Source organism: Thamnophis sirtalis, unplaced genomic scaffold (genome assembly GCF_051295495.1).
Source record: "Thamnophis sirtalis isolate CommonGarterSnake01/CBP01778 unplaced genomic scaffold, rThaSir2_p1.2 scaffold_3, whole genome shotgun sequence".
Lineage (NCBI taxonomy): Eukaryota > Metazoa > Chordata > Lepidosauria > Squamata > Natricidae > Thamnophis > Thamnophis sirtalis.
In genome coordinates, this window is record NW_028261383.1 from 153,036,139 (window position 1) to 153,061,498 (window position 25,360).

The 25,360-nt window shown below is 40.9% G+C and overlaps 1 protein-coding gene across 2 annotated transcripts; it reads right to left on the bottom strand.

The window, feature by feature from the left end:
- Nucleotides 1-11,043: 11,043 nt before the first annotated feature.
- On the bottom strand, nucleotides 11,044-23,739 carry ARF3 (ARF GTPase 3). 2 transcript variants are annotated; one of them, XM_014066941.2, is made up of 5 exons: nucleotides 23,592-23,739; nucleotides 20,314-20,518; nucleotides 18,681-18,791; nucleotides 16,764-16,888; nucleotides 11,044-12,891 (listed from the first exon to the last, which is right to left on the bottom strand). In XM_014066941.2, the coding sequence occupies exons 2-5, from the start codon at nucleotides 20,459-20,461 to the stop codon at nucleotides 12,730-12,732; spliced, it is 546 nt and encodes a 181-aa protein (XP_013922416.1). In that variant the 5' UTR covers nucleotides 20,462-20,518; nucleotides 23,592-23,739; the 3' UTR covers nucleotides 11,044-12,729. The 2 variants fall into 2 exon arrangements, with proteins under 2 accessions (XP_013922416.1, XP_087566600.1); XM_087710474.1 differs by lacking the exon at nucleotides 23,592-23,739 and adding an exon at nucleotides 23,444-23,467.
- Between the last annotated feature and the right edge of the window lie 1,621 nt (nucleotides 23,740-25,360).

The window sequence follows — 25,360 nt, forward strand, 5'->3', positions numbered from 1 at the left end:
TGCCATCTAGAGCCTGGAGGCTTGGTTCCATCTGTTATCTCAAGGCCATTGGCTTTGCTTACCGAAACGGACGAAGAGAAAACCCGTCTTGTTTATACAGGTGTTCTTTTGAAGTAAAGAGAAAGCCCTGCCTTGAAAGATTACACTGAATTTATTTGAAACTTAGCAAAAAGTCTTGGATGTCCTACTGGCAGTGTTTATAACTTGGAAAGATGGTGCAACATGAAGAAGAAGAAGAAGAATTAACATTGCAAAGAATTATGTTAGAAATTCAAAAAATCCTAATAAGCACAGAAAGAATAGAAAAGAATCTGGAGTTTATAGAACAAAGAACAGAAGGAATGGAGAGAAGAGCTGAGGATATTGATGAAACAATGATGAAACTTGAAGATAGAGTTCAAAAAATTGCAGAAAAACATGAACAAAGTGACGAGAAAATTGTTGATGCTGACAGTAAACCAAGAGAGGACGGAAATGATACGTGTGAAACACTAAAAGGAGAGGTAGATGAACTGGAACTCTATCTTATGCTTCAAAACATAGATAAAGAAAGGGGAGAAAATTTGGCAGAAACAATGAGATTATTTTTGGCAGAAGCACCAGTGATAACCAAAGCCCAGCTGATGAAAGGAACAGATGGAGGGTCTCAAGTCTTTACAAAATATACAATGAACAACAAGTTGCCAAGAGAGGTTTACATAAGACTTATCAAGAAAACATTTAGAATACAGATTCTACAAATGGCAAGAGATATTGGACTGCACTACTACCGGAAGGATACAGGATGATGAAATGAAATGTCACAATAAAATTAAGCTAAACGTAGTTAAATTTTGTGTATTATGTATAAGACAATGTAATAATAGTTATAGTTAAACAAATGATTAATAATGATAATAATGCATTTATATATACTAGATTGACAATATGGAATTTTATATAAGCTATAAGTGAAGACCATGGAAATGTTGTGGAAAAGCTTTTTAAAAAAATAAAAGATATACATGTATATTAGATTGATGATATGAGCAATGGAATGTGCTGAAATGCATAAATTGACATATGATGTTAGAGAAACTATTATAATATAATAATAATGTATACAAATATATTTGATTGACAATATGTGACTTTATATAAAATTTAAGGGATGACTATGGAAAGGATGCACAAAAACCTTGTAACCAATCGACACACTGTATGGAATGGAAGATGTTTTAAGGTTATGTGTTGGGTTTGTTTATATTTGTTTGAAAAATAAAAACTTTTTAAAAATATGATTTCCACCTGTGTTTACTATCTAAAAATACATTCCACATAACTACAAAACATAACTTATTGGGGCTTACTGTTGTGTAGGACAGGGACGCAGTGGCTCAGTGGCTAAGATGCTGAGCTTGCCGATCAGAAAGGTCGGCAGTTCAGCAGTTCGAATCCCTAGTGCCGCGTAACAGAGTGAGCTCCCGTTAGTTGTCCCAGCTTCTGCAAACCTAGCAGTTCAAAAGCATGTAAAAAAGCCTGCAAAATTAAAGGGGAGAATGAAGACATAGAAGATAAAGACAAGATAATAGATGAATTTATTAATGGAGCAAATGAAAAAAAAATGGTAATGATGATGGACTTAAGAAGAGAAATTTTTTCAGAAGCACGATTGACAACCAAAGACAAGCTAATTTTAGTAACAGCTGGAGGGCAACGAGATTACCTGAGAGATCCTTCAAGCAACAAAGTGCGGAGAGAAGTCTATAAAAACCTTATAAAGGAGATAAAAAGAAAACTGACAGCACAATTGGCAAGAGAGATAAGACTGTTTTGTTACTGGAAAGATACAGGTTGACAATGAAAGTTGAAAATAAAAAAATAGCTGATTTTGGTGATCAATAAGTAGGAATTTAGTAATTCTTAGATTGTTTTAGATTGTTATTAAATGTTTATTCATTAACAAATAATTAACTATAATAACAATAATGAAATGATAATGGATACAGCTTAATGATATATACATATACTGGCAAACTAGTAAAAGAAATTTGGATATAAATTGCAAATTGCGATCTGGGAAAAAGACTTATAAATTTCATTAACAAATTTCTATTTAGATCTTGTCATAAAGATGTAAGGTTTTTTGGGGGGGCTCTGACGAGAGGAGATGGGACATAAATAGTAAATGTTTTTTAGTCAATTATAATAACAACAAGGAAATGTCAATGGATATTGTTTAATAATATATACATGCTATGGTATTGGCAAAAGTAACTTGGATACAAATTCTAAACAGTGAGTTGGGGGGAAAAGGGGGGGGAAAGGTTTAGAAACGTTATTAATTGACTTTTACTTAGATGATGTCCTAAAAGTGTAATGTTATTGGAGGATTTTTTTGAAATAACTAATGAATGTCATTATGTGGTTGTGTCTTTAAGTATGAATGATTTGAGGCAAAAGCACGTTCAAATGATTCTAGTCAAATGAGAATTGTGGTACATTGATAGTAAGATATACAAAGATTTTTGATTTAAAGTGTATAATCTCATATAAACTATAAGTAATGACTGTGGAAGAAATGCACGAGTTATCTGTAACCAATCGACACACCTTCTACAACATGCAATGAAGGATGATTCTTTTTTTGTGTTTTTGTTCAATTAAAATTAAAAAAAACTTTTGAAAAAAAAAGCATGTAAAAATGCAAGTAGAAAAATAGGGACCACCTTTGGTGGGAAAGTAACAGCATTCCATGCACCTTTGGCGTTTAGTCATGCTGGCCACATGACCACGGAGACATTTTTGGACAGCATTGGCTCTTTGGCTTAGAAACGGAGATGAGCACCGGCCCCTAGAGGTGAGAACAAACTAGCACTTATGTGCGAAGGGAACCTTTACCTTTATTGTGTAGGAAGAGTTTGCAGCAATGTAGACCTTCAACCAGCTGCAAGGTATCCTTGAATTTTTAATTAGGAATGCAAACTGTCATGTGAAACAGTATTATTAGGAGTAAATTGTTAATGGTGTCTACTTTAAGGAAGAAACCATCAAAGAGAAGAAATGTGTTTAATTGTCTTACACACTCTTCTAATTCTTTGTTATATTAATAACTCCTTCTAATCCTTAAGAAGAAGAAAAATGGGGTAATATTTTTTAAAGTAAAGAATACTTTTAATATCTTGTGATTTGATCTTCACTGGCCAGCAAAGGTCTTTGGTGGCTTTCTGGCTGACAGTGTCATTATCCCTGTCCTGAAAAAGTCCCTGAGCTGTCCATCCCAAACATTTCCCTTACTATAATACGGGTAGTATAGTTTCTGGCATAGATTACAAGGACTTAATTTCTATTCTGTTATAGGAAAATGGCATGAGAACTTCCAGACAGGGGACAGATGCTCCATGAGATGAACAATTATTTCTGCCGATGATATGAGTTTATCTTTATATATCCTACTTATTTAATTGGGGAGATAGTGAGTTTTAAATTTGATGACAATGGTATATGCTGTTGTCTATGGAGATTCTCAGTCATCCAGGTCATGGTAGCTCCAAGGGTGCTTTTTCAAGAACTGAGCTCTGAGTCAGACCTGAAGAAGCTTCTTGAACAAGAAGCAAAACGTCTTCAAGTAAAAAAAAAAAAGTCCAGTTGCCTCTTGAAAAAGCACCATTTTAAATGCTGTTTGAAATAGAAATGCTGATATTTTATTTTCCATCCACTGCCATATGTAAATAAATAATTCCATCCACTATATCATTTTTTTTTCTTTTATGCACCACAATTAAGCCCAAAATTGATGTTGCTAAGTGAGAAATTTGTTAAGTGAGTTTGCTCAATTTTACAACTTTTCTTTCCTCATTTGTTAAGTGAATCACTGCAGTTATTAAATTAGTGACATGGTTGTTAAGTGAATCTGGTTTCCCCATTGACTTTGCTCGTCAGAAGTTTGGAAAAGGTGATCAGATGATCCCGGGACACTGAAACGGTCATAAATGTGAGTTAGCTGTCAAACTTCTGAATTTAAATCACGTGACCATGGGGATGTTGCAATGGTCGTAAGTGTGAAAAAAGGTAATAAATCTCTTTTTTCAGTGCCGTTGTAACTTCATACGATTACTAAGAGAACTGTTGTAAGTTGAGGACTACCTGTAGCCATTTATTTTATTTTATGAATGCTTCAAAATAAAAATTCAATTTTACAGTACATTTAATAATACTAATAAACAATATTATAATAGCATATTTAACAATATTAGTATGTTTAACAATGCTAATAAACAATATTACAGTAGCATATTTAACAATATTAGTATATTTAACAATGCTAATACACTATTTCTAGGTATTCTCCCTGGTTTCATGCAAGCCATTCTGCTTTGCTCCACTGCTGCTCTGGGACACTTGGCCATCTGATGACACTGTACTGTCAAAAAGAGGGATGAGAAACTATCTACAGACCCCTCACATCCTGGACTTAAATTGTTTCAACTTCTACCCTCAAAATGACGCTATAGGGCACTGCACACCAAGACAACTAAACACAAGAGCAGTTTTTTTTCCAAACGCCATCACACTGCTAAACAACTAATTCCCACAACACTGTCCTATTACCTAAGGTACTAAGACTGTATTACTATTATTCTTCTCTTCCTTCCTAGTATCTACCTCTCCCCACTTACGACTATAATCATGTTGTTTGTATCTTTCAATTTATATTGTTTTTGTTTCCTAGTACGATTTCATAGCTTATTAGTAACCTTGACTATCACTAAGTGTTGTATCTTTTTATTCTTGATGAATGTATTTTATTCTCCTTATGTACACCGAGAGCATACGTACAATGATAAATTCCTTGTGTGTCCAATCACACTTGACTAATAAAGAATTCTATTCTATTCTATTGTGGGCAGACCCAGACTAAACTGGTTCTCCAACAGAAGAGTCAGACCAAGAGTCCTTGACAGGGTGGGTGGACGCAGGGACAGACAGACAGATGGTTGATTGGTGTCCCTGGTGACCGGATAGGCATGCCAGCTATTTCTCCTGCTGGGTTGCTGCCTCCATTGTCATTCCAGGGCTGTGGCTGCCTCCCTCCATCCTGGCATACCAGCCTTGGTTGCTGTGATGTGATGAAGACGGAGTGGCGGCTCTTAATGGGATTATGAGGACTTACCCCACCCCTGCCAAGAGACTTCGCAAGATGGATGAGCCCAGGGTTGGTGAGAAACAAGAGGCAGGCTCCAGCCCAAGCTTGGGAAGGAGGGAGGCCTCTGTCTCTTCAGTTGACACTGTCAGACTTCATGAGGCTAAAGACCAGTGGCTTCTCTGTAGGGGAGAGACATTCCTTGGAGAAATCCATCTGGCAGAGATGAGTAGCCAGAATTCACCACAACCAGGGTTTTCATGTTCTATTATGTCTTATAAAGCATGGTTTAGGGAATAGTGTGAAATCTATTATTCTCCAGACATTGCTAAACCACTATAACCAGGACCCATACTCACTATGACCAAAGGTGAATGCTGAAGGTCATAATTTTACCATATTTGATGGGGCCCACAAGTTCTTTATTCCTGGCATATAAGTAAACCCAACCACTCATGGTTTATTCAGCATGTCATGATTTAACACAAGGTGTGAATTCACCCACCAGTAGCACTTATTTGAAATATGTTAACTAGGCTCACTGGAGAAAGGGGTATCAGAAACAGCAGAATTAAGTTTTTATCACCTGCTTATAGTGTAACTTTCAGATTTGAAACATGGCTTGGATAGGTCTACCCTATAGTAATTTAATTTATGTCCCACCTTTTATTATTTTTACAAATAACTCAAGGCAATGAACTAATGTTTCAATTGCCTCCTTCCTCCTATTTTTCCCACAGCAACCCATGAGGTGGTTTAGGCTGAGAGAGTGACTGGCCCAAGACCCAGCTGGCTTCCATAGCTAAGGTGGGATTTGAATTCAGTCTCTGGGTGCCCTAACCACCAGACCAAACTGTCTTCTCTTTTAATTGATCAGTGCTTCCTACTGGTAAGATAAGCAAGCTTTCTTTGAAAAGGAGATGTCTTCCACTCACATGCATAGAATTAATTCTTGTCTCCATTTATGCTTTTAATGTGATAACATTGTTGTGCATTGAACCAAACCACTGCCCTATCTAATCCATATTTTAAGGTCTACTATACAATGTGGCCACCATATTCTGACTTTTTACATTTAAAAAACTTAACTTAGAAAACATTTCCAAGAATGCATCTGGACCACCTGGAGCAACAACAGCTGTTTAGAAACTTTGTGGTTGAGTGGGCATGCTTGAGGTGCTCTTCACTATTCACAAAATGGCAGCCAATGAGAAAACTGTGTGTGCCTTTGTGTCGGTGTCGACTCCTGACGACTTCCTGCACGTCCTTCTAGTTTTCTTGGCAAGAGTTCAGATGTGGTTTGCCCCTGCCTCCTTCCCAGGGCTGGGAGAGGGGGACGACGACTGGCCCAAGGTCATCTAGCTGGCTTTGTGCCTAAATTTCTAGTTTGGTGCTTTAACCACTACACCAAACTGACTCTCTCTTTTGAGATGCTTTCCAACATTTCTCCTTATATTTGGTTTCCCTACACTGCTCCCATCCCAAGAGGTGATGGCACATTTCCAAAGAAAGAACTGAAATGCAGGCACTCTTTGTACAATGACGTTCTTCCAATGTTTGAAAGAAATGCTTCAGATCTCAGGTGAATGCAGCACCTCTTTGCTATACAATGAATAGCAATAGCAATAGCAGTAGACTTATATACCGCTTCATAGGCCTTTCAGGCCTCTCTAAGCGGTTTACAGAGAGTCAGCATATTGCCCCCAACAATCTGGGTCCTCATTTTACCCACCTCGGAAGGATGGAAGGCTGAGTCAACCCTGAGCCGGTGAGATTTGAACCGCTGACCTGCTGATCTAGCAGTAGCCTGCAGTGCTGCTTTTTAACCACTGCGCCACCTTGGCTCTGTTGCCCCTCACACCTAGTTTTACATAAGCCTGGCCAAAAAAGGACCCAAAGAAGTGAAGGCAGTGGAAAAGAAGAATTTATTCTCCAGGTTCAAAAGACTGGGGGGAGAGAAATCAGGCTGTCTTAAATGACCAGAAAGAGTATCAAGCTTGTGTGAGGTTCAAAGCACATCTTGTGAATAATTGTCAAACATGTAAGACCTGACAGGTCATAAACTGAGCTCAGCTAAAGTAACGTTTTTGTAAATAGAAGTTTGATGCTTTACAACATGCTACTTCTCCCTTCAATTTTTAATGTGAAAAAAAATCTTTAAAATATTAAGATCTGGTGGACCGAAGTTTTCATAGGCAAAGCAGGTGCTCTCTGAGTAACACAGCTCATCTTCTCTGTATTATTTCATCTTCTAAAGAAGAGAAAGTCACACATTCCCATGTCATGTGCCTAGCAATCAAAATCATCCAGGAATTAACCCCCCTGATTTTCCCACAAGGAGGCAGCATACACTCAAAGTAATTTAAGCCTGCCTGGAGGGAGACACCTACTTGAAAGCACAGCAATTGGTTTGGATGCCAATCAAGGTCTCTTTGGCTATGACTCACTGGTGTGTGCCTGATGTACACCCACACATACAGCCCAAAACACTTCATTGCCTGAGGTGAAACACAGGGTAGAGTCCTTGACTGTACAGCATTTGACTATACCCAGAGCGAAGAAAAGAGACCTTGTACATATGAACTTGGCAATTGAACGTTATTCCAATATCAATGACAGGAAAATGTCATCCACTGCATTGACTAGCTTAAGCCAGTGATGGACAATTAGATACATAGAATAACGTACGCAGACTAAAGCTCTGAATAGCTTCCCATTTTAGATTCCAGGCAATGTTTATTCAAATATGGAAATAAATGTTTTCCAGACTACTATATAAGAAGTGGAAATCCTTCAGACCTTGTCCTATTGAACATTTTGTAATAGTTTTAGGAACAATAATCGTTTCTTTGTGTTATTTTATGCACTATCAATATAACTGGAATAGGAGTGTTCACAAAAAAATGGGTTTTTCAAAACAAAACATACCTTGCAGCCATAGAAGCAATGATGACACATTATATGAACTTGTATTGTGTTTTGAGCTTATCTCTGGCATTAATCGAATCCTTCCAGAGACATCCATGGTATGCACAGTACTAGTGTTGAATTATTGTATTCCTATTGATATAGATGTAATGGATATTTCAATTCTTTATTCTCTTGAATATCTAATAGTATAATCTGACAACTCATTCTAAACAATACTTGTGTAACGTTCCTTGAAAATTATTAAATCACCCATACATTAAGCAGGGTTCTTCTCTTCTTTTGATGCTAAGTAAACAGACAAATGGAACCTAATTAATTGCACATTAAATTACAATATGCGAGACTATCAGAATAGTCTGAATGATATTAATGGGAATTCTCTTTTATATTCCCTCACCTCCCAAACCATAAATGAATGAATGTGCAGGACCAGCCCTGGCTGCTACTCTCCATTTTTCATCACCTGCTGAGGTTAAGTCATAGCCTCATGTGTATAAAAGGGATTTTTGCATAGCGGAACCACTATCAAAATGCAATTATTCAGAGTTGCCACTAAAAAGCCCAGGAGTAAAGAAAATGCATGTTCAGGGCCACTCATTATTTCCTAGAGCACTAGTTAACAATTGCTTTTCAAGCCAGCACTATTATATCATATATTGATATAATTTATTTCCCAAATTTCCGAACCAGCTTTTCCTGATTGTTGCTTTATTTAAAGCCATCAAATACTTCCAATGTCACTTTCAAATTCTGGCTCATCTTTGCCTGCAATTGCAATTTATGGTTTGCCAAAAGGAGACACCAAGTATGGGATATTTTCATTCATCAATTCAAATGTATGGAAGATTTAATCTTGGAAACAATTTAAATAGAAACAAAGGGCATATTCGCTATACAAAAGGAAGACTGGACCTATTGTCAATGGATAAGGGGGCTCTTTAAACATGGATAGCTTCAGGACCATCCCTGACCCTGCTTGTATGATTTAAAAAAAAAAAATCTGTAATCCAACATGAAGCCACAATGGATAACGCAGAGCCTTCATGACTAAATTTAAAGTGGGAAACTATGACCACTCAAGTGCCACTGAATTACGGCCCTCTCTCTCATAATATATGATGAATGGGCTGCTGGGAACCAACTCAGCCACACCTTCTTAAATTTTCTTTTGTGACGAAAGAACAAGCCATTGTTCTTGAAGGCTTAAAGCATTTTCAATGATGCAGAGAGTATAGAAATATTGCACGCTGTCCTGGAATCATGAAATGAACTACAAGCATTCTAATTAAATGTCATGCTGCTCTTTGTTATTTGAGGAACACAGCCTTTTTAGCAGGCTACTTCAATTACTTCCATGTGATAAGGAGACAAGATTCAATTATTTTAAACAATGTTTAATGGGATGAACTCTCCAGTTGCAACAGGGTAGCTCAAAAGCCTGAGTAAGGGGCAGCAAACTTTTAACTCCAAAAACATAATTCAAGATTGCTGAAAAGAGACACCGTGTGAATTGCCAAATTCAGGACTCTTCCAATTCCTTGAGGGTGCTTATGTGAACTCCCTGGACATAACCCAATTTACTGTCAACAGATGATATTTTCCTGCACTAATAGAGAAGGCAGAATGGATAGGAAATAAATGATTTTAGCCAGTGTCCCATTTATGACAAGGTTCCTAAAAATAATTAAGCTTCCTTAAGATAACATACATCCAGAATATTTCCCTGTAATGGGCAGGCTGAAGGATATATATTGGATATATTCAAGTATTTAGTCCGTAGATTCCGCTAACATGCCACACAGCTCAAATGCACACAATTTAACACTGCCTAGAATTTCATGCTATGCAAAGGGAATTCAAGGACAATCTGGGGCCTTTCTGATAGATTTTTAAAAAAGAAAAGGTCTTTTCAGGGGTTGTACAATCCCAATGCCAGTTTTAATTGGGCAGATGGACAGATAGCCCTCCTGGGAAAAAGAATTTTCTAGGAAATTCTAAGAGTGAAAGCTGGTCCCAGAATTCAGGGACCTTGGCATTCCAGTGTCTCATGATTATTTGACAATTGACAGTGGAAGGCAGGACACAAGGAAACGAAGAAACAAAGCTTTTCTGTCTCCACAGATTAAGCACACAGTTGTTACCTCCCTTTCAGGCCTCCTCAATCAGCTTCTCTCACAGGCACCAAACAAGGAAACAAGGTTCTTATGCAGACAAGCAGGTTTGGGTATGGGAAGCAATTTTAGGGCCTGATGCACCCTCATTTTGGAGCAATGAGCGGAACAGAGAGCCCAATCTGATGTCCTCAGCGTGGACAAGCTGCCTTCTTGGATTAGTAACTAATGGGATTTAGCAACTCATCCAATATCTCTCCTCAATACAGGAAGAGAGGGGGCTAAATGCCACTTTGGATTAAAGACACCCCCATCTCAGAGAAATGCAGCTCTCTGTTAAGCTGTTTCTAATTAAAATAGTGCCTGCATGTCCATCACCGCTCCTGAGCAACCCAACTCTGGCCAAAAGGACCTTGATGCTAAAGAGAAGGCAGGAAATGGGGGGGGGGGGAGACAGGGAAGAGAAATGAAGATTCAAAATGAAAGTCACCAGTTAATATGGAGTTGTCAGCGGGAGAGACAGAAGGAAGCAAAGATCACTGTGTTCTGGTCATGTGTAGAAGCTCAGCATCCTCTACATGGAACCCCTTAACCCACCCAAGCCCTTTGATTCATGGCATGCTCCCAGAAGTTAAGAAAACTCTTAAAACAGACTTTTCAACTCTCAACTCAAGCTGAGAAAAGACAGGAGATACTCAAATTTCAATTCAGAGAACTTGCATTTCCTACTGAATGTTTGATTTGATTTAAGTCTCTAAGCTGTGTGTTCCAACGACAGAAATAGAAAGGAAACAACCATTCTGAGTTATGAACGGTGTCACGCTCATCCACCTTCCCCCGTACCAACCAATGGAAAAAGAGCAGATAGGAGACGGTAGCTACATAAAACGAGTTTAATATCCAATGGGAGTGCACAGAGGTCACGGTGCATCCAACTGTTCAAAGAAGGGCGAGGGGCGAGAAAAACACAAACAGGGAGCCATGGCCCAAGGTATGAAGAAATCAGAACTAAGGGGAAAGGAAACCACTTACACCAAGCAAAGGGGGCTGAGGTTTTGAGGGGGAAGTGGCAAGGAGAGAGCAAAAAAGGAATAAATACACATTTGTCCGAAGTGGGGAGGGGAATACACAGTACCAACACTGTCCAGAGGCAGGGAGTGACCCAAAAGTTACATGCAGTGACCTGGGCAATCATTACTACCCAAAATTAACAAGGGAGGGGGAAAAAAACCCTGACTCTGCCACTTCCCCCAGCATGGGAAAACGAAACCTTCATGGGCCAGAGTACAAATCCAAGGGCGGCAGAGGGAGGAAGGGAGGGTTCTCCACTGGGGTCATATCATGCAACAGGGCAGCCATGAGAGAGCCCCCTCCTCTGTGAGTTCCAAGGGGAAGAGAAATAGCAAGTTGGTTGGTGGAAACATTTAGCAGCTGGGATGCCCCTGCAGGTGTGCATATACATCCCTTGGATGGAAAGTCCAGGCCAGGTAGCCAAGGGTGGCATTAACATCTGCTCAGGTAGCTTTTGATAGCCACTGGTCCCAAAAATCTCCTGCAGCAACCCATCAATGCCGATTCCCTTTTAGGGAGGGGTGGAGAACGGATTTTCTTTTTCTTTTTTGCATGGCTTAGGAGACATTATTCAGGGCTCTAGTGCCATTTGGTCTAAGAGGTTGGAATGCAAATGATCCCGCTCATCAGCAGCATAACAGAGCTAACTGCATGAGTCATTAATAAGACTGTGAACAGGGTGATAAAATGGGTAGCAAGAAATAGAGCAGGACATTCAATATGATTGCAATCTCATTAATGCCAACAGGGGGAGCTAGCTAATACAGATAGGACAGCAAGAATACATACTCTAGTCTGGGGAATCTAAAATCCTTCTACTCTTCCCACCCACACCCACCCCCACCCCCAATTCTTCCTTCATTGTCTCCCTCGGCCCCTGTACATGTGGAGGCTACACATCATTTCCCTTATTCCTGGCCTCATGACACAGAAGTTTTCCACCAACCTGCACCAACAGCACACAAAAGCAAGAAGCAGCTGCCACTGAGGAATATTGGTCACCTCCGAACAAAGAGAGCCAAATTTCACAGACCACCAAAAATACAAAAATTGATCCAACTAAAAGATAGGGGAGAGGAAAACAAAAAGAAAGAAAGAAAGAAAGAAAGAAAGAAAGAAAGAAAGAAAGAAAGAAAGAAAGAAAGAAAGGCCACAGAATTGGCATCCAACTCCCACTTGTCCCAACCCTCCCACCACACCCATATATTTTATTATCTCTATATATATATTTATCACACACGCACGCGCACACACAGAGACCGTGCAAAAAATCCTGGTAGAACCAGAACATGAGAAAGAGAGAGAGAGAGAGAAATCAAAAGTTAGCCCCAACCATCCCCCTCCCACCCCCTACCCCCAACAGCAACCGGTGCCGGCAAGAAAAGCAAACCCAACAGGGAAGAAAGGGTGTGACAGGGGAGGACAGGAGGGAGGGGATCAACCCAAAGTAGAACCAACAGTGCGGGGCTTAGCCCACCACTCTCCCTCCTGCACTCATTTCTTGTTCTTCAGCTGGTTGGCCAGCCAATCTAAGCCCTCGTAGAGGCCATCTCCGCTGGTGGCGCAGGTGGCCTGGATGTACCAGTTACGATGGCGCAGTGAATGCAGGCCCAACTTGTCCGTGATTTCTGCCGCATTCATGGCGTTGGGAAGGTCCTGGAAAGGAGGAAGAAATGAAAGAGATTAGAAACTAAATATGGCCAATGGTGCCCCAAGACCTTCAAAATGAAGACCCTAGAACAAAAGGGGTGCTCAGAAAGTAACCTCTGGATTTGGTTAGGAGCCTATGCCTTCTTTTGCTTGGGGTGGGCTGAACCAGCCCCATGCAGGGAGCTGGTAGGAATCTGCTGAAGGAAACCACTTTTGGCCAGCAGAGCTTCTCCAACTGCTCCTTATAATAAGTTTCTCTTTCCCGTTTCATTCTTAGCTTTCTTGTTCTGTAGACTGGGGAGTTCATTCATGGCCTCCAGGTCTCTACTGAGTTCAAATCCCAGAAACCTAAGCATGCAATTTTGAGGCACAAAGCTCACCAAAGCAGAGATATCAACCTTAAAATACCTTTCATAAGAATTGCTCTTGGAATTGCCTTCTGCCCTACACAAAGGCCTGAAATATCCAGCCCACATTGTAGAATTGCACAACCAATCCCCTCCCTCTCCTAGTTAGGAAGGATTGTATATTTTAAAAAACCAATTGCTGGCATGGAGGAAGTTTGCACTTACTTAATGCGTTGTACTACTCAGTGATGTGAGCAGATGACATTTATAATCCTTTTTTATGAATTCCTAGTTCAAGCTCTCGCCTTCCTACTACCACATCCAGTTGCTTTACCCGGAGGATTTACTCCCAAGCAAGCACTCTATGAAAAGATATTTGGTGTTGTCACAGAATAGAAGCTGCCCAAACTGTTAACTGTACACAGTAATCATGTGTCAACTTTCTGTCCAAGTGACACATGAAGAAGTCAATGACGGGGGGAAGAGGCATCTGGGCAAATCCCCACCCCACTTCACTTTAAAAGAAACTTTTGATGATAGCTCAATGTTAACTCGTATCAACATGCTCCTTTTCATTCTACTCATATGTGCAAGCTGGGGAATAGGGCAGACATAGTTCAAACAATACTATTTTGCATAACTTATACTGCTTTTGCTAATGATAGGGCATCAGAGCCTGAAATTAAACCTTGTTTAGTATCTGTTTTTAATTTCCAAGGAATAGCAAAGTTACAGCACCCACTCTGAAGCATATTTTCCCCATGGAAGGGGATCATAAACAGTGTTGAAAAGACCCTAGACTCCCCTTCAGAAACCAAATTTAACTGTCAACCCCACAGGATTTTAAATGCTGGTCTTGGGGCATTTCTACAGCACACAGCTGACAAGGAGTGAGATTTGTTTTCCCTCAGTTTTCAGTTGTCCTCATTTGCACAGCAGTATTTTCATGACCATTCGTTTTAAAGAATAACAGAGAAGAGTGCACCAAAGCAAGGTAGCAGCAACTTCTCTTAATAGAAATAGCAACTGATGGAAGAAGCAAACACATCTGCACATGTTTGGCACAATTATTATCAACTCTTTGCCATGGAAAAGAATTATTTGCACCCATTTCCCACATCACTTGAAGTGTAAGTTATAAGCACACCTGCATACTGGCCAGCTATACAATGTAGCAAGGGAAAAGCTTTACAATCTAAGATAATACATACACAAAAAAAAACATTTTTGATGGTGGGAATTGAAATATCCCTGGGCTGCAAACAAGAGGATTCTTGATCATTCTTGTGTTATAGCCAAATGGGTCAGTAATTTATCAAGAGGACTCACTAAAGCAGTGACTTAGAACAGGGCATGCCTTACTCCCTGTCGCCCTATTAAGTTACCTGGGAAGAGGCTCTATGCAATGTAGCAACCACAAAGAAAGAGTTGGGCTTGCTTTTCAACACTCATAAGACAGGGAAACGTACATGGAATGATATTCCTTACCAAGAAGAAACTGCACATGCCAATGTTAAATAGATCAATATGAATGTCTCTTAATTAACTGCACCTTATACAGAAACTTTTTTGTGCGTGTTATTAAGTAAAAGCATCTTTGAGTTGAAGAATTCTGAGTTCAACTTTGAGATTGTAGATATGCAAGGGTTTCATTTGGGAACTTGTGAGTGGACACTGCACCAGATTATAGGAAACAAACAAGCTTTCTTTGCCAAACTTTTTAAATAAGGTATCATTTAAGGTCCACCTATTTTCTTCTTGGGGAAGAGACGATATGCACTTCATTTGGTGATATGTACTTCATTTATAATGAATGGCTTCATAGCTAGGACATCTAATACAGGTAATCGACTTACAACAGTTTGTTTAGCGACCATTCGAAGTTACAACAGCACTAAAAAGTAACGACTGTTTTTCACACTTATGACCGTTGCAGCATCCCCATAGTCACATGATCAAAATTCAGACAGTTGGCAGTAGAGTCATATTTATGATGGTGTCCTGGGGTCACGTGATCACCTTTTATGACCTTGTGACAAGCAGTCAATTGGGAAGCCAGATTCATTCAATAACAGTGTTATTAACTTAACAACTGCAATTGTTCACTTAGCAACTGTGGCAACAAAGGTCATAAAATGAGGCAAAATTCTCTTAGTAAACGTCACACTTAGCAACAGATATTTTGGGCTCAATTGTGGCCTTACGTTGAGGACTACCTCATAGTGACTTGCTTCATAATGTATGGGAGAAAAAGTATGAATGGAAAGAAGAGAATGACAAGGAGGAATGGGGGAAATGTCAGTCCTTTAAGGTTGCCTAGATTACTGGGATTGATTCGTATATGTACTGACTTTACAGTGGTAGAGACTAACTTGATTTTGCACCTAATAACTGCAGCAAGACTGTTGGTGGCGCAATACTGGAAGAAGGAAGACTTGCCTACAATCCAAGAATGGACATTGAAAGTCACAAACTTAGCCGAGATGGCTAAAATATCGGCATATCTTAAAGATCACTCAAATGAGAGATATAAACGAGACTGGAAAAAATGGATTGACTATATACAAAATAAATACGGGACCAAGAAATTCCAGTTAGCCTATGCTTAAGATCAGAAATGATTTAAACTGTTAAAAGCTAGTTCAGTAAGAAGAAGCTAAGGTCAACGTAGAATGTCATTAATTTCTTTATTTCCTTTTTCTCAATAGATTTTAGACTGTTAGTTAAAAATCCATACCGTGTACGGGTTCTGGGAAGTCGGGGGGGGGGAAGGAGGAGGGGGGTTGGAGGGAGGGAGGGGCATACAAAAAAATTATACTTCAATGTTTTAATGATTGACGAATGATGAAATATTTGTGTTTTTTAAAAGAAATAAAACCTTATCTGACAAGGAGGAATGGGGGAAATGTCAGTCCTTTAAGGTTGCCTAGATTACTGGGATTGATTCGTTGTGTTTTTCCTTCCCTTCTGGGCCAGCCTAAGCCTCTTTCCAACACTACTCATCTCCCAGGACTCAAGGAATCTTTCTGCCCTTTTTTATTTTTCTAATCCTTTCTGAGTATTTCCCTTAAGGCTTCTACTGGACTCTCTACAGAGCAAAAGTAGATGGACAAGTGTGGATGTATGCGTTGAATGGAATAGAGAACAAGTAGTTACAGCTATGGTGCTCTACCTTCCTTACATACCTCACAAATGAACCCTAAATCCTCTCTCCTGAAGGAATGTGATTCTCAAGACACCCACCATCTTCCCAAACAGGTTTTCTTCTGAATTAGTGCATAGGTGGGTAACATGTTATGAATCCCAAGCTCAACCATCAACAGAAAAAGATGCTACGTGCCCTTTTCAAATTTCATTACCAAAATTATTTCTGATCCACAGCAAACTGGTAGACAGAATGTATTTAGGTTGGATGCAACTATCAACTATTCTCCATAGATGGGAGACCTGCCAAACATTTCTGACTCAAACAGACTTGACTTGGAACCAACCCGCCTAATCTTCAAGGCAGTCAGCCCATTCCAGACTCACCTGCTTGTTAGCAAAGACAAGGAGAACGGCATCTCGCAGCTCATCCTCTGCCAGCATTCTCATCAGTTCCTCACGTGCCTCATTTACTCGTTCTCGATCATTGCTGTCCACTACAAAAATCAGGCCTGAAAGAGAACATGTCTGTTTATTTAAGAGTACAGAAGAAATATATGATTAAAAGAAATTGGGTATTTTGTAATGCAAAGTATGAAGACATGGAAGGTGGAATTATGACTCCTTCAAAAGAACACAATTAACACATCAGAAGTTCTGATTATTACAATGGGCAGATCAGTCACTCAAAAGTGCTGGAAACTTAGGAAGAAAAGCAAGGATATGAAATAGCCTCCACTTTGAATTCTTTAATGGGAGGAGGAAGAAAAGGCTTTCCCTTGGAAGCCCACAGGTTATTTACTAAACAAGAAAGATAGGAAGAAGAAAAAAATCCACTGGACTTCAAGTCACATTTTCAAAAGCTTAGACTCAATAAATGTACTAAATTACCGTAATTTGGGGCTGACAACCACACCACATTTTTAATTTTGCCTTGTCCTAAATACATGAATTGGCCTAGTTTTCACACTTGACTGGCAGAATTGTGCACTAAATGAAAATACAAGCTTTTTAACTCTTCCCTTATGTGAATAAGGACATTGCCTTACAAACCAATCCCCCAAAAGAACTGCAAACATAAAAGTCCAAACAAGGTGTTTAAATCAGCCAATTAATCTCATACCTTAACAAATAAGCCCATGTTATGCTGCCAAATTTAAGAAACCAAGAGTTCTTTTGTAGTCCATGGATTTCAAACTGTATCAGATTATAATAAAACCCTAATTCTGCAGGCTAGAAATGTTCCACTGGATCATACTGAGTAACTCCGATTAGAACCACTATGAAGCAGGTTATTCTACACCAGTTTTGCAAGATAGACAAAAAAGCAACTAGTTCAAATATTTTTCCCATGTATCTAGCTTGCTCACACATGCCTGAATAAGTAATTTGTGGACAGAACATAAAGTCTGAAAAAATGCAAAAAGGCATCTGGTCAATTAGATGCAATAATTTGCCTGAAGTGAGTAGCTATTTAAAGCCTTGAAAATTAAAGGAATGAGGGTTTGTTTTGGTTGAGTTGCAAAGCTTATTTCACCGCCACATTGTTCTTACAGTTAGCAAGGACTTCATAATTCTTAATCTAAGCATACCATTGTATAACTTATGACCACTGCATAAGTTTAAATCTCAGCAGACTCCAAGATAATTATCTGGGGGGGGGGGGGGCAAAAAAGAAACAAACAAATAGCAGTGTTATCAGACATATAAACTTGCCGAGCATCTTGGCTGCTTAGAAATCACTGCTTCATTTTGAAACTGAGAGACAGCTACTGCTTAATCATTGCTTCCCTTGTGAAGAATGTGTCAAAGGCTTCAAATGGACCCTGCAATTAAGATTGTTTAGACAGCTCTTCCTAATAAAACATTCTCTAGCTGGCTTACAAAACAGACCGATCAATTGAAAGCTTTTAAAAATCACGAAAGCGCAAAGAGAAGCAAGCTAACAGACTACTTGTAACTGTGTTTGGACCTATTGTGTGTATTGCCTCTATATGGGTTCAAGTCATTTTTCAAAACAGAAACAGTACCGGTACAATGAAGCCATATAATAAAACAATTCTTCGCCTAACAAAGCCATGTCAGCTAAAAGATAACTGGCCTTTGAAATTATTATTATCTGGTGGATGCACATCTTTAAGTGCCGCACAAGAGCTTACCTCTGAAAACAGCAACTTCAAATGGATTTCTAATTAAGAAGCAAAGGAGCCTTAAATACCTGCTAGTGTGAAGAGCAGGGAGAAAGGGAAAGCACTTTAGTCCCAATAAAGAAAAGATTTCCCTCTTAGTCTTCCCTTCCCATACCTTGGGTATTCTGAAAGTAGTGTCGCCAGAGGGGGCGTATTTTGTCCTGGCCACCAACATCCCATACAGTGAAGCTGATGTTCTTGTATTCAACCGTTTCAACGTTGAACCCTGAGGAAGAATAACATGGTCAGGATTTGGGCTGCACAGTAGAAATGTAGCCCACTCTGGCAATTAACACGGAGCACGAAGGGACATCCAAGAGCAGGACTGAGAATCAGGCATTACAGAGGTCACAGCTAGTCTTCATATTCAGAAGTAACATCCCTAGTATTAACAGGACTTTGCCTATGTTTATAAAAGTGCAGATGGATGTGCTGCACAAGGATTAAGTTGGCAGACCTGTTTTTCCATCTAATGCCATCTCTATGTAAAAATGAAAGGAGATAATTCTCCTGCTTACATTTAGAATTAAAAAGAGGACCTTAAGCTTCAGCATTCATCAACAAGAAGTACTTGCTGATAAACACATTATATTGAGAGATCTTAAAAGCGTACCACATCCCCAATCAGAATCCCAGCTGTGGAAAAACAGCAGGTTTCAAGCAACCAGAAGCCCCATAGTATTACTAGCTCCCAGTAATCTCACAAGTGAGTCATTTTTTCCCACATACTTGGATAAAAATCAAAAGATGCAATCCATGAAGCACCATTGCTATGCAATCTGTTCACAGGGGTCCAACATAAGCACTTCTAATGAATGGAGCCTGTGCAGCAACATTGTATAGCCAATTGCACTCCAAACACCTTTGGAGGCCCTTTAGTTTATGACAATGCTATGTTTCCAAACTTCTCTTTGCAAACACGTTAGCTCATTTTCATTCACTCAGAGACAACAATGGCATTTTGATAGCAATTGGCTATGATGGGTAAAATGGAGCCTCTAAGCAGCAAAACAGAATATCTTTGAGCAGCAGTTGCATGGAAGAAGGGTATTTCATTATGGGGGTTGCATGCTCTTTGTTTTCTAAAAAGATGAAGGTAAGCCCCTAAAGATATTCAGACCAGATAGATCTCTAGATCATTTCAGAAAGATCTGGATGACATTCTTACTACACAAAGGTATTTTTAGAATGACTTTGTGATTAGAAGCCAAATATTCACTATTAGGCAGACCTTGCCCTAGTAGTCCTCATAAAATACCAATAATAAATCAAGTATAGGCAAGCCAATAGCATCACAGGCAGGTTTTGCCCATGCGTGTGTTTCATTTTTCATCTAGCTGCTGCCAGTACTGTGAGTCACCTTCATTAAGTCTAATGTGTGCCACATCACGGAGAGAGAAAAAAAGAGTAGTTCAAATGACAGATGACAAGGAAATGACTTTAAGTCAGCCTTAACCTGACCTGGTGCCCTCCAGAGGTGTTGGATTTAAACTCCCATAATTCAATCAACAGGACAGAGAAAGTTTGTTTAAATTTATTGGATTACATGCCTACAGCATGCCAATCTTTACAGAAATTGACACAATATCCCTGGAAAGTACGTAGGGAAAGTCCCATGGGAAATAAGATATTTTATTATGCTACTGTCCTGAAATGACAGTCCAGATTCATTCTGCAACCATTTGCATGCTCGCAGTTCCACTTTCGAAATGAAAGGAAAGTACTTTCCAAAAACAAGGCAGCCATACCAATAGTAGGGATAGTGGTGACAATCTCTCCCAGTTTCAGCTTGTAGAGGATGGTGGTTTTCCCAGCAGCATCAAGACCCACCATAAGGATTCGCATCTCTTTTTTGCCAATCAGGCTCTTCAACAAGTTGCCAAATATGTTCCCCATGGCAGCAAGTTCAACGGTGCAGGACTAGGCTTCTTCTGTCCAGCTGGTGTCAAAGTCCTACAAATGTGGAAAAGGCTATTAGCTGGAGAAGCAATAACGCTCTCTAAAATGTCTTAGGGTGATCAACAGAACCACAGGAACAGATCTTGAGACTAGAGAATTAAGGACTTATAGGCTAGCACAGAGGAGAGGAGCACATATGGCTCTTCAAATACTATAAAACTTCCCATCAACCCCTACACTTGATAGATTGGCTAGAACTGACAATAGTGAGCATCTAGCTTTGTATTAGCAGACCTACAAGAAGGTAGGCTAGAGTAGCAGATATGCACTTTCTTATAGGTCGTCTATGAGGTTTCCTGGTTCTAAAACATTTCTGCAGACCAAATACATTCAAACACTTAAGCACAAAACTCTTTAACTCAAATTCAATAGGCACTCCTTGAAATCAAAACAACATTCTCAGTGATAGACAATACAAAGACATATAGGGAAATTCTCTCTGTGGTGCAGCATCTCTTTTAACTCGCTCACACACATATTTAACATGGGAACACAAGTTGCCATCAGAAAATCTCTTATATAAGGGTGCACAATTGTTTTCAAGCTGAGGGCTTACTTTAAGGGAGTAGCACCTGGAAGCTAACCTCCAAAAACTGCTCTGAGCCAAGACAAATATATAGGTACAGGACAAAAACAATGCTTTGACTTTGTTTAAATGTAAGTGGAATTACGATATAATTAATATATTGTTTGTATTGTTTTAATCATTTCACTCAATGATAGTAAAGATTGATAACAAATTGATAACTTTTCAAGCAGCTCTAGGGCATGTCCAAAACTTTGGGAGGCTGCAAAAAATAAATAAATTCCAAGGCTATCTGTTAATTTCAAGAAAAAGGAAAAAAGTATGATATGAACTGAAAGCTTGCTTTCCTAAAACCTTCTGCAAATAAAATTTAACAAAGCTTATTTATCTACCATTCATTTTACTGTAATATTGTCTATATTTACGGCATTGGAGTAGCTTGAAAGAGAAATATATCAATTCTACATGGTGAGACATTTTTTTCTTAGTTGATCAACTGGAGGCCATTCTTGGTCAAAGAAAAACGGAAGTAGCAACTCATTACAATAGTCCCATAATTTCTCTGCCTTCCCTTTAATAACCATGGAATATTAATACCATTTGAGCATTTCGTCACTGAGGCTTAACAACATTCATTTCTTTTAAAGCTCTCCGATATACACAATTCACTGCCTAAGTTATCAAGTGCATATTAACTTCTAAAAGCAAGTAAAACAAAATAAAACCAATCCTCATTATACATACTTCATCAAGTATGCAACTTTGGGTAAGGTCAAATACAGTAGTGGATTACATGAGTTTAATACAAGCAAACCCAGGCCCAAATATTTAAGGAATAAAAGGAATATTCCAGTCTGTATTCCTATATGAGTACAAGGCCAAAGCCAGTATGCCTTAGTAGACAGAGATACACAGACAATAAAAAAATGCATTTAAGCTTCAGATTATGTGATATGTTTTCACACAGATGCAATCCAATTTGGAAGAGTTCAGGGTCTTCACACTTGAGATAGCTGCTTATTTTTCATCCCACTAGAAAGTTATTTTGAGGACGGGTTGCTTTTTTAGGAGGCAACTGGACTTTTTGTATTTTTCTTTGAAGACATTTCACTTCTCATCCAAGAAGCTTCTTCAGTTCTGACTGGATGGTGGGTCGAAGCTTCTTGGATGAGAAATGTCTTCGAAGAAAAAAAATGTAGAATCCTTACAGATTGAGGAAGGAACATACATAAAACCAATATAATGAGAATTGCAGCACATACGAATCCACAGATGGTGATGGGGGCAGGATAGGCTTGTCAACACAGGGACAGTTCAGTCCTGTGAGGAACCCTTTCTCCAGAGTCACATTAGTGAAAAGCAACACAGAGGCAAAGGGACACGTGTGCCAGGCACTGCCTGTCACACAACCCATGCCAAGCATACACACTTCATAGGGCCTTTGGCAGATTCCTTATCCCACTTCTCCCTCCCTCCACCACACCACCCACCCCGCAAAAACATGGGTGCTCAGAAACAAGGGAGTCCCAATAGGGCTCAGCTTTCCTGCCCAAACTCCCCACTCCAAGGAAAGGGCAGCTGCTCCTCCTCCCCACTTGATTTCACTTGGCAGCTTCCGGAGCCCGGGAGCCCTATCCACCATCTCCCAGAATCCCCGCTCCGGCTTAGACTGGAGACACCAGGCGCCCCCTTTTCTTCAAGACGCTCCGGCTCGACGCTGGTGGGATTATTGCAGCCTTTCCCCCTCCCCCTCCTTACCTTAAAAATTACGCCCGGGCCTTAGCAGTCGGGAGGCTGAACGTTACTCTCTCTCTCTTTCCCTTTCCCTCCACCAACCTTCTTAAAACAGTCCGGCTACCCACCCGGAATTTTTCCCCTTCCAGCTTACGAGGCCCCGTCTGAGTGGCACCCACCGAAAGGGGTAGGTGGGTGGGTGCCATCCACCCACCCGCGTGTGGTAGAATACGCAGCCCCCCCCCCTTGCTCCTCCCGGGAAACCCGCGCCTGGGAATCGCTCCGTTGCCACCGAGCCTGCGACACCCCCACCCCCACAATTGCAGCGCACGCACGCGCGCTCCCGTGGCCCCGGCGCTGCGGGCTGGAGCCGTCGGGACGTCCTCCCCTCCCTGTTATTGTTCGGCTTCCAAAGGAACGACCCCCTCCCCTACTACTCCCAATAATTGGCACTGCCTTCCTCCCTCCCACACACGGTAACCGCCTCGGCAGCCACCCCGCTTCCCCCGCCTCCGTGCAAAGCCTTTGGCCCAGCCTCTCCCCATCGCCCTTTGGGTTTCCGAATGACTTGTTTTCCGCTGGAGCCCCACGCCGACCGGCCTTCTTCAACGCCTCCCCCCACCCCCCACAAACGCCAGCCCCGCTGCAGCCGAGCTTGCCTTCTCCTTTGAGCGGCGGTATTTCTTCCTTCTACGCCGCGCCTCCCTCCCCACCTTTCCCAGCCCCCGCTTTCTTTCCGGTTCACCCGCGGCCGCTTCGGTCGCCGCCCCCGCCAAGGGGAGCCGCGGGCCCTCGAGAAGCACCCACCTGCTCCCCCGCGCGCGCGCGTCCTCCGCCTCCTGCTTGCCCAGCTGACTCTGCACTCTGCGTCGTCCCCCTTTCCAGCCGGAAGCAGCAGCAGCGGCGGCGGCAAGCAGCAATCAAGCAGGCCCGTGGACACGACGCTCTCGCGAGATCTCGCCCACCCACCCCTCCTCCTTCGCCCAGTCGGGTCGAAGGCGTTCGTCTCGCGAGACTCTGTGTGGCCGTCGTCTCCATGGTAGCAGCTGCTGTGCTGCGCGCGCGGTGGCGGGGGGGTGGGGGGGGACAGAGAACACTGCCGCATGGAGGGGCGTTCTTGAGTTGCATCTTGGCTTGGATGGTCGTTTCAATGGATGTTATTAGCTGTCGGAGGGCTGCTGTGTGTGCAGAATGGCTTGGAGATATTGTGCCCGATCAGAAAGATCGGCAGTTCGGTGGTTCCAATCCCTAGCGCCGCGTAACCGAGTGAGCTCCCGTTGCTTGTTTCAGCTTCTGTCTTAGCAGTTCGAAAGCACGTTAAAAATTCAAGTAGAAAAATAGGAACCACCTTTGGTGGGACGGTAACAGCGTTCCGTGAGCCTTCAGTGTTTAGTCATGACGACCACATGAACCGGCCACATGAAACGGTGATGAGCACCGTCCCCTAGAGTCGGGAACGACTATATACACTTTAGTTATCATAGATGAGGCTGGAGCCACTGGACCTAATAATATGTAGGTGCTATCAGGAATGTCTTGATCCATTGTTGAGATTTACACACACACACACCACACACCCACACCCAGCAAGACAATTGTTCGGTTACTACCAATTTTTCATGTTCCAATGGATCAGTTTGGTTTTTAAATTCTTGTCAGCTTATGCTTTCTTCCTCTGAAGTTTGACACAGTGAGGGTGGATGCACTTTTGGAAGATCCAAAGGATCAGGCTGGGGATAGGTCATTCCCTCTTTGTATTTAAGAGTTGACAATAACTTCTTAGCAAATAATCAGTTAAGTTTATACTTGTGTCATCTGTTTTGCTAGCCTCTTATCTACTTTAGTTTTTCCAAATTTTGGGGCCCATCCAATGACTCCTGCTTTATGTGTCCAAACAGTCTTTCTTCTTCGCTTCCAAAATGATATCAGCTTATTTGAGATTGTTAAGGTTGAATTTCAGTTTCTCCTACTCCAACATTTCTTATCTATCTTTGTGTGTGTGTATATATATTTGTGTGTGTGTCTATGTCCCCTAACTCCACTGGGTGTGTTTGTTCTGTTAAGATACAGCCTGTTGTGCCTTAAAATGGCTTCTACTGTACTGCCTTAAAATGGTTTCTATTGTACAGTGCAATGGAGTTGCCATGGTAATGGCTTCACAGTACTCCACAAGTTTCAAGGCAGATAAATTTTTGAATCTCTCTGGAGTCCAAAGTCCTGTTGCTCAGTGGTCCAACGTCCTCTTTTCTGATGAGAGCAACTTTTGCCAAAAGCACCAAAACCTGGTTCAATGACCGTGGGATTACTGTGCTTGATCAATGGCCTCTCCATTCTTCCTCCATACCCTGGGTCCTTGGTTTCCAAATGAGATGTAAAAGTTGCTCTCATCAGAAAAGAGGACTTTGGATCACTGAGCAATAGGACTTTGGACCACTGTGCTTCATTAAGACCAGGGTCAACGCAGCCGTCTACCAGGAGATTTTGGAGCACTTCATGCTTCCTTCTGCAGACGAGCTTTATGGGGATGCTGACTTCATTTTCCAGCTGCCCACACTGCCAAAAGTACCAAAACCTGG

Bases quoted from the DNA above. Each gene is read 5' to 3' on its own strand.
- ARF3 (XM_014066941.2), bottom strand. From the start codon at position 20,461: ATGGGGAACATATTTGGCAACTTGTTGAAGAGCCTGATTGGCAAAAAA. The intron at 18,792-20,313 runs GTATGGCTGCCT...ATTCTTCCTCAG, and splicing joins CACCACTATCCCTACTATTG to GGTTCAACGTTGAAACGGTT. The intron at 16,889-18,680 runs GTATGGGAAGGG...GTTCTCTTTCAG, and splicing joins CTACTTTCAGAATACCCAAG to GCCTGATTTTTGTAGTGGAC.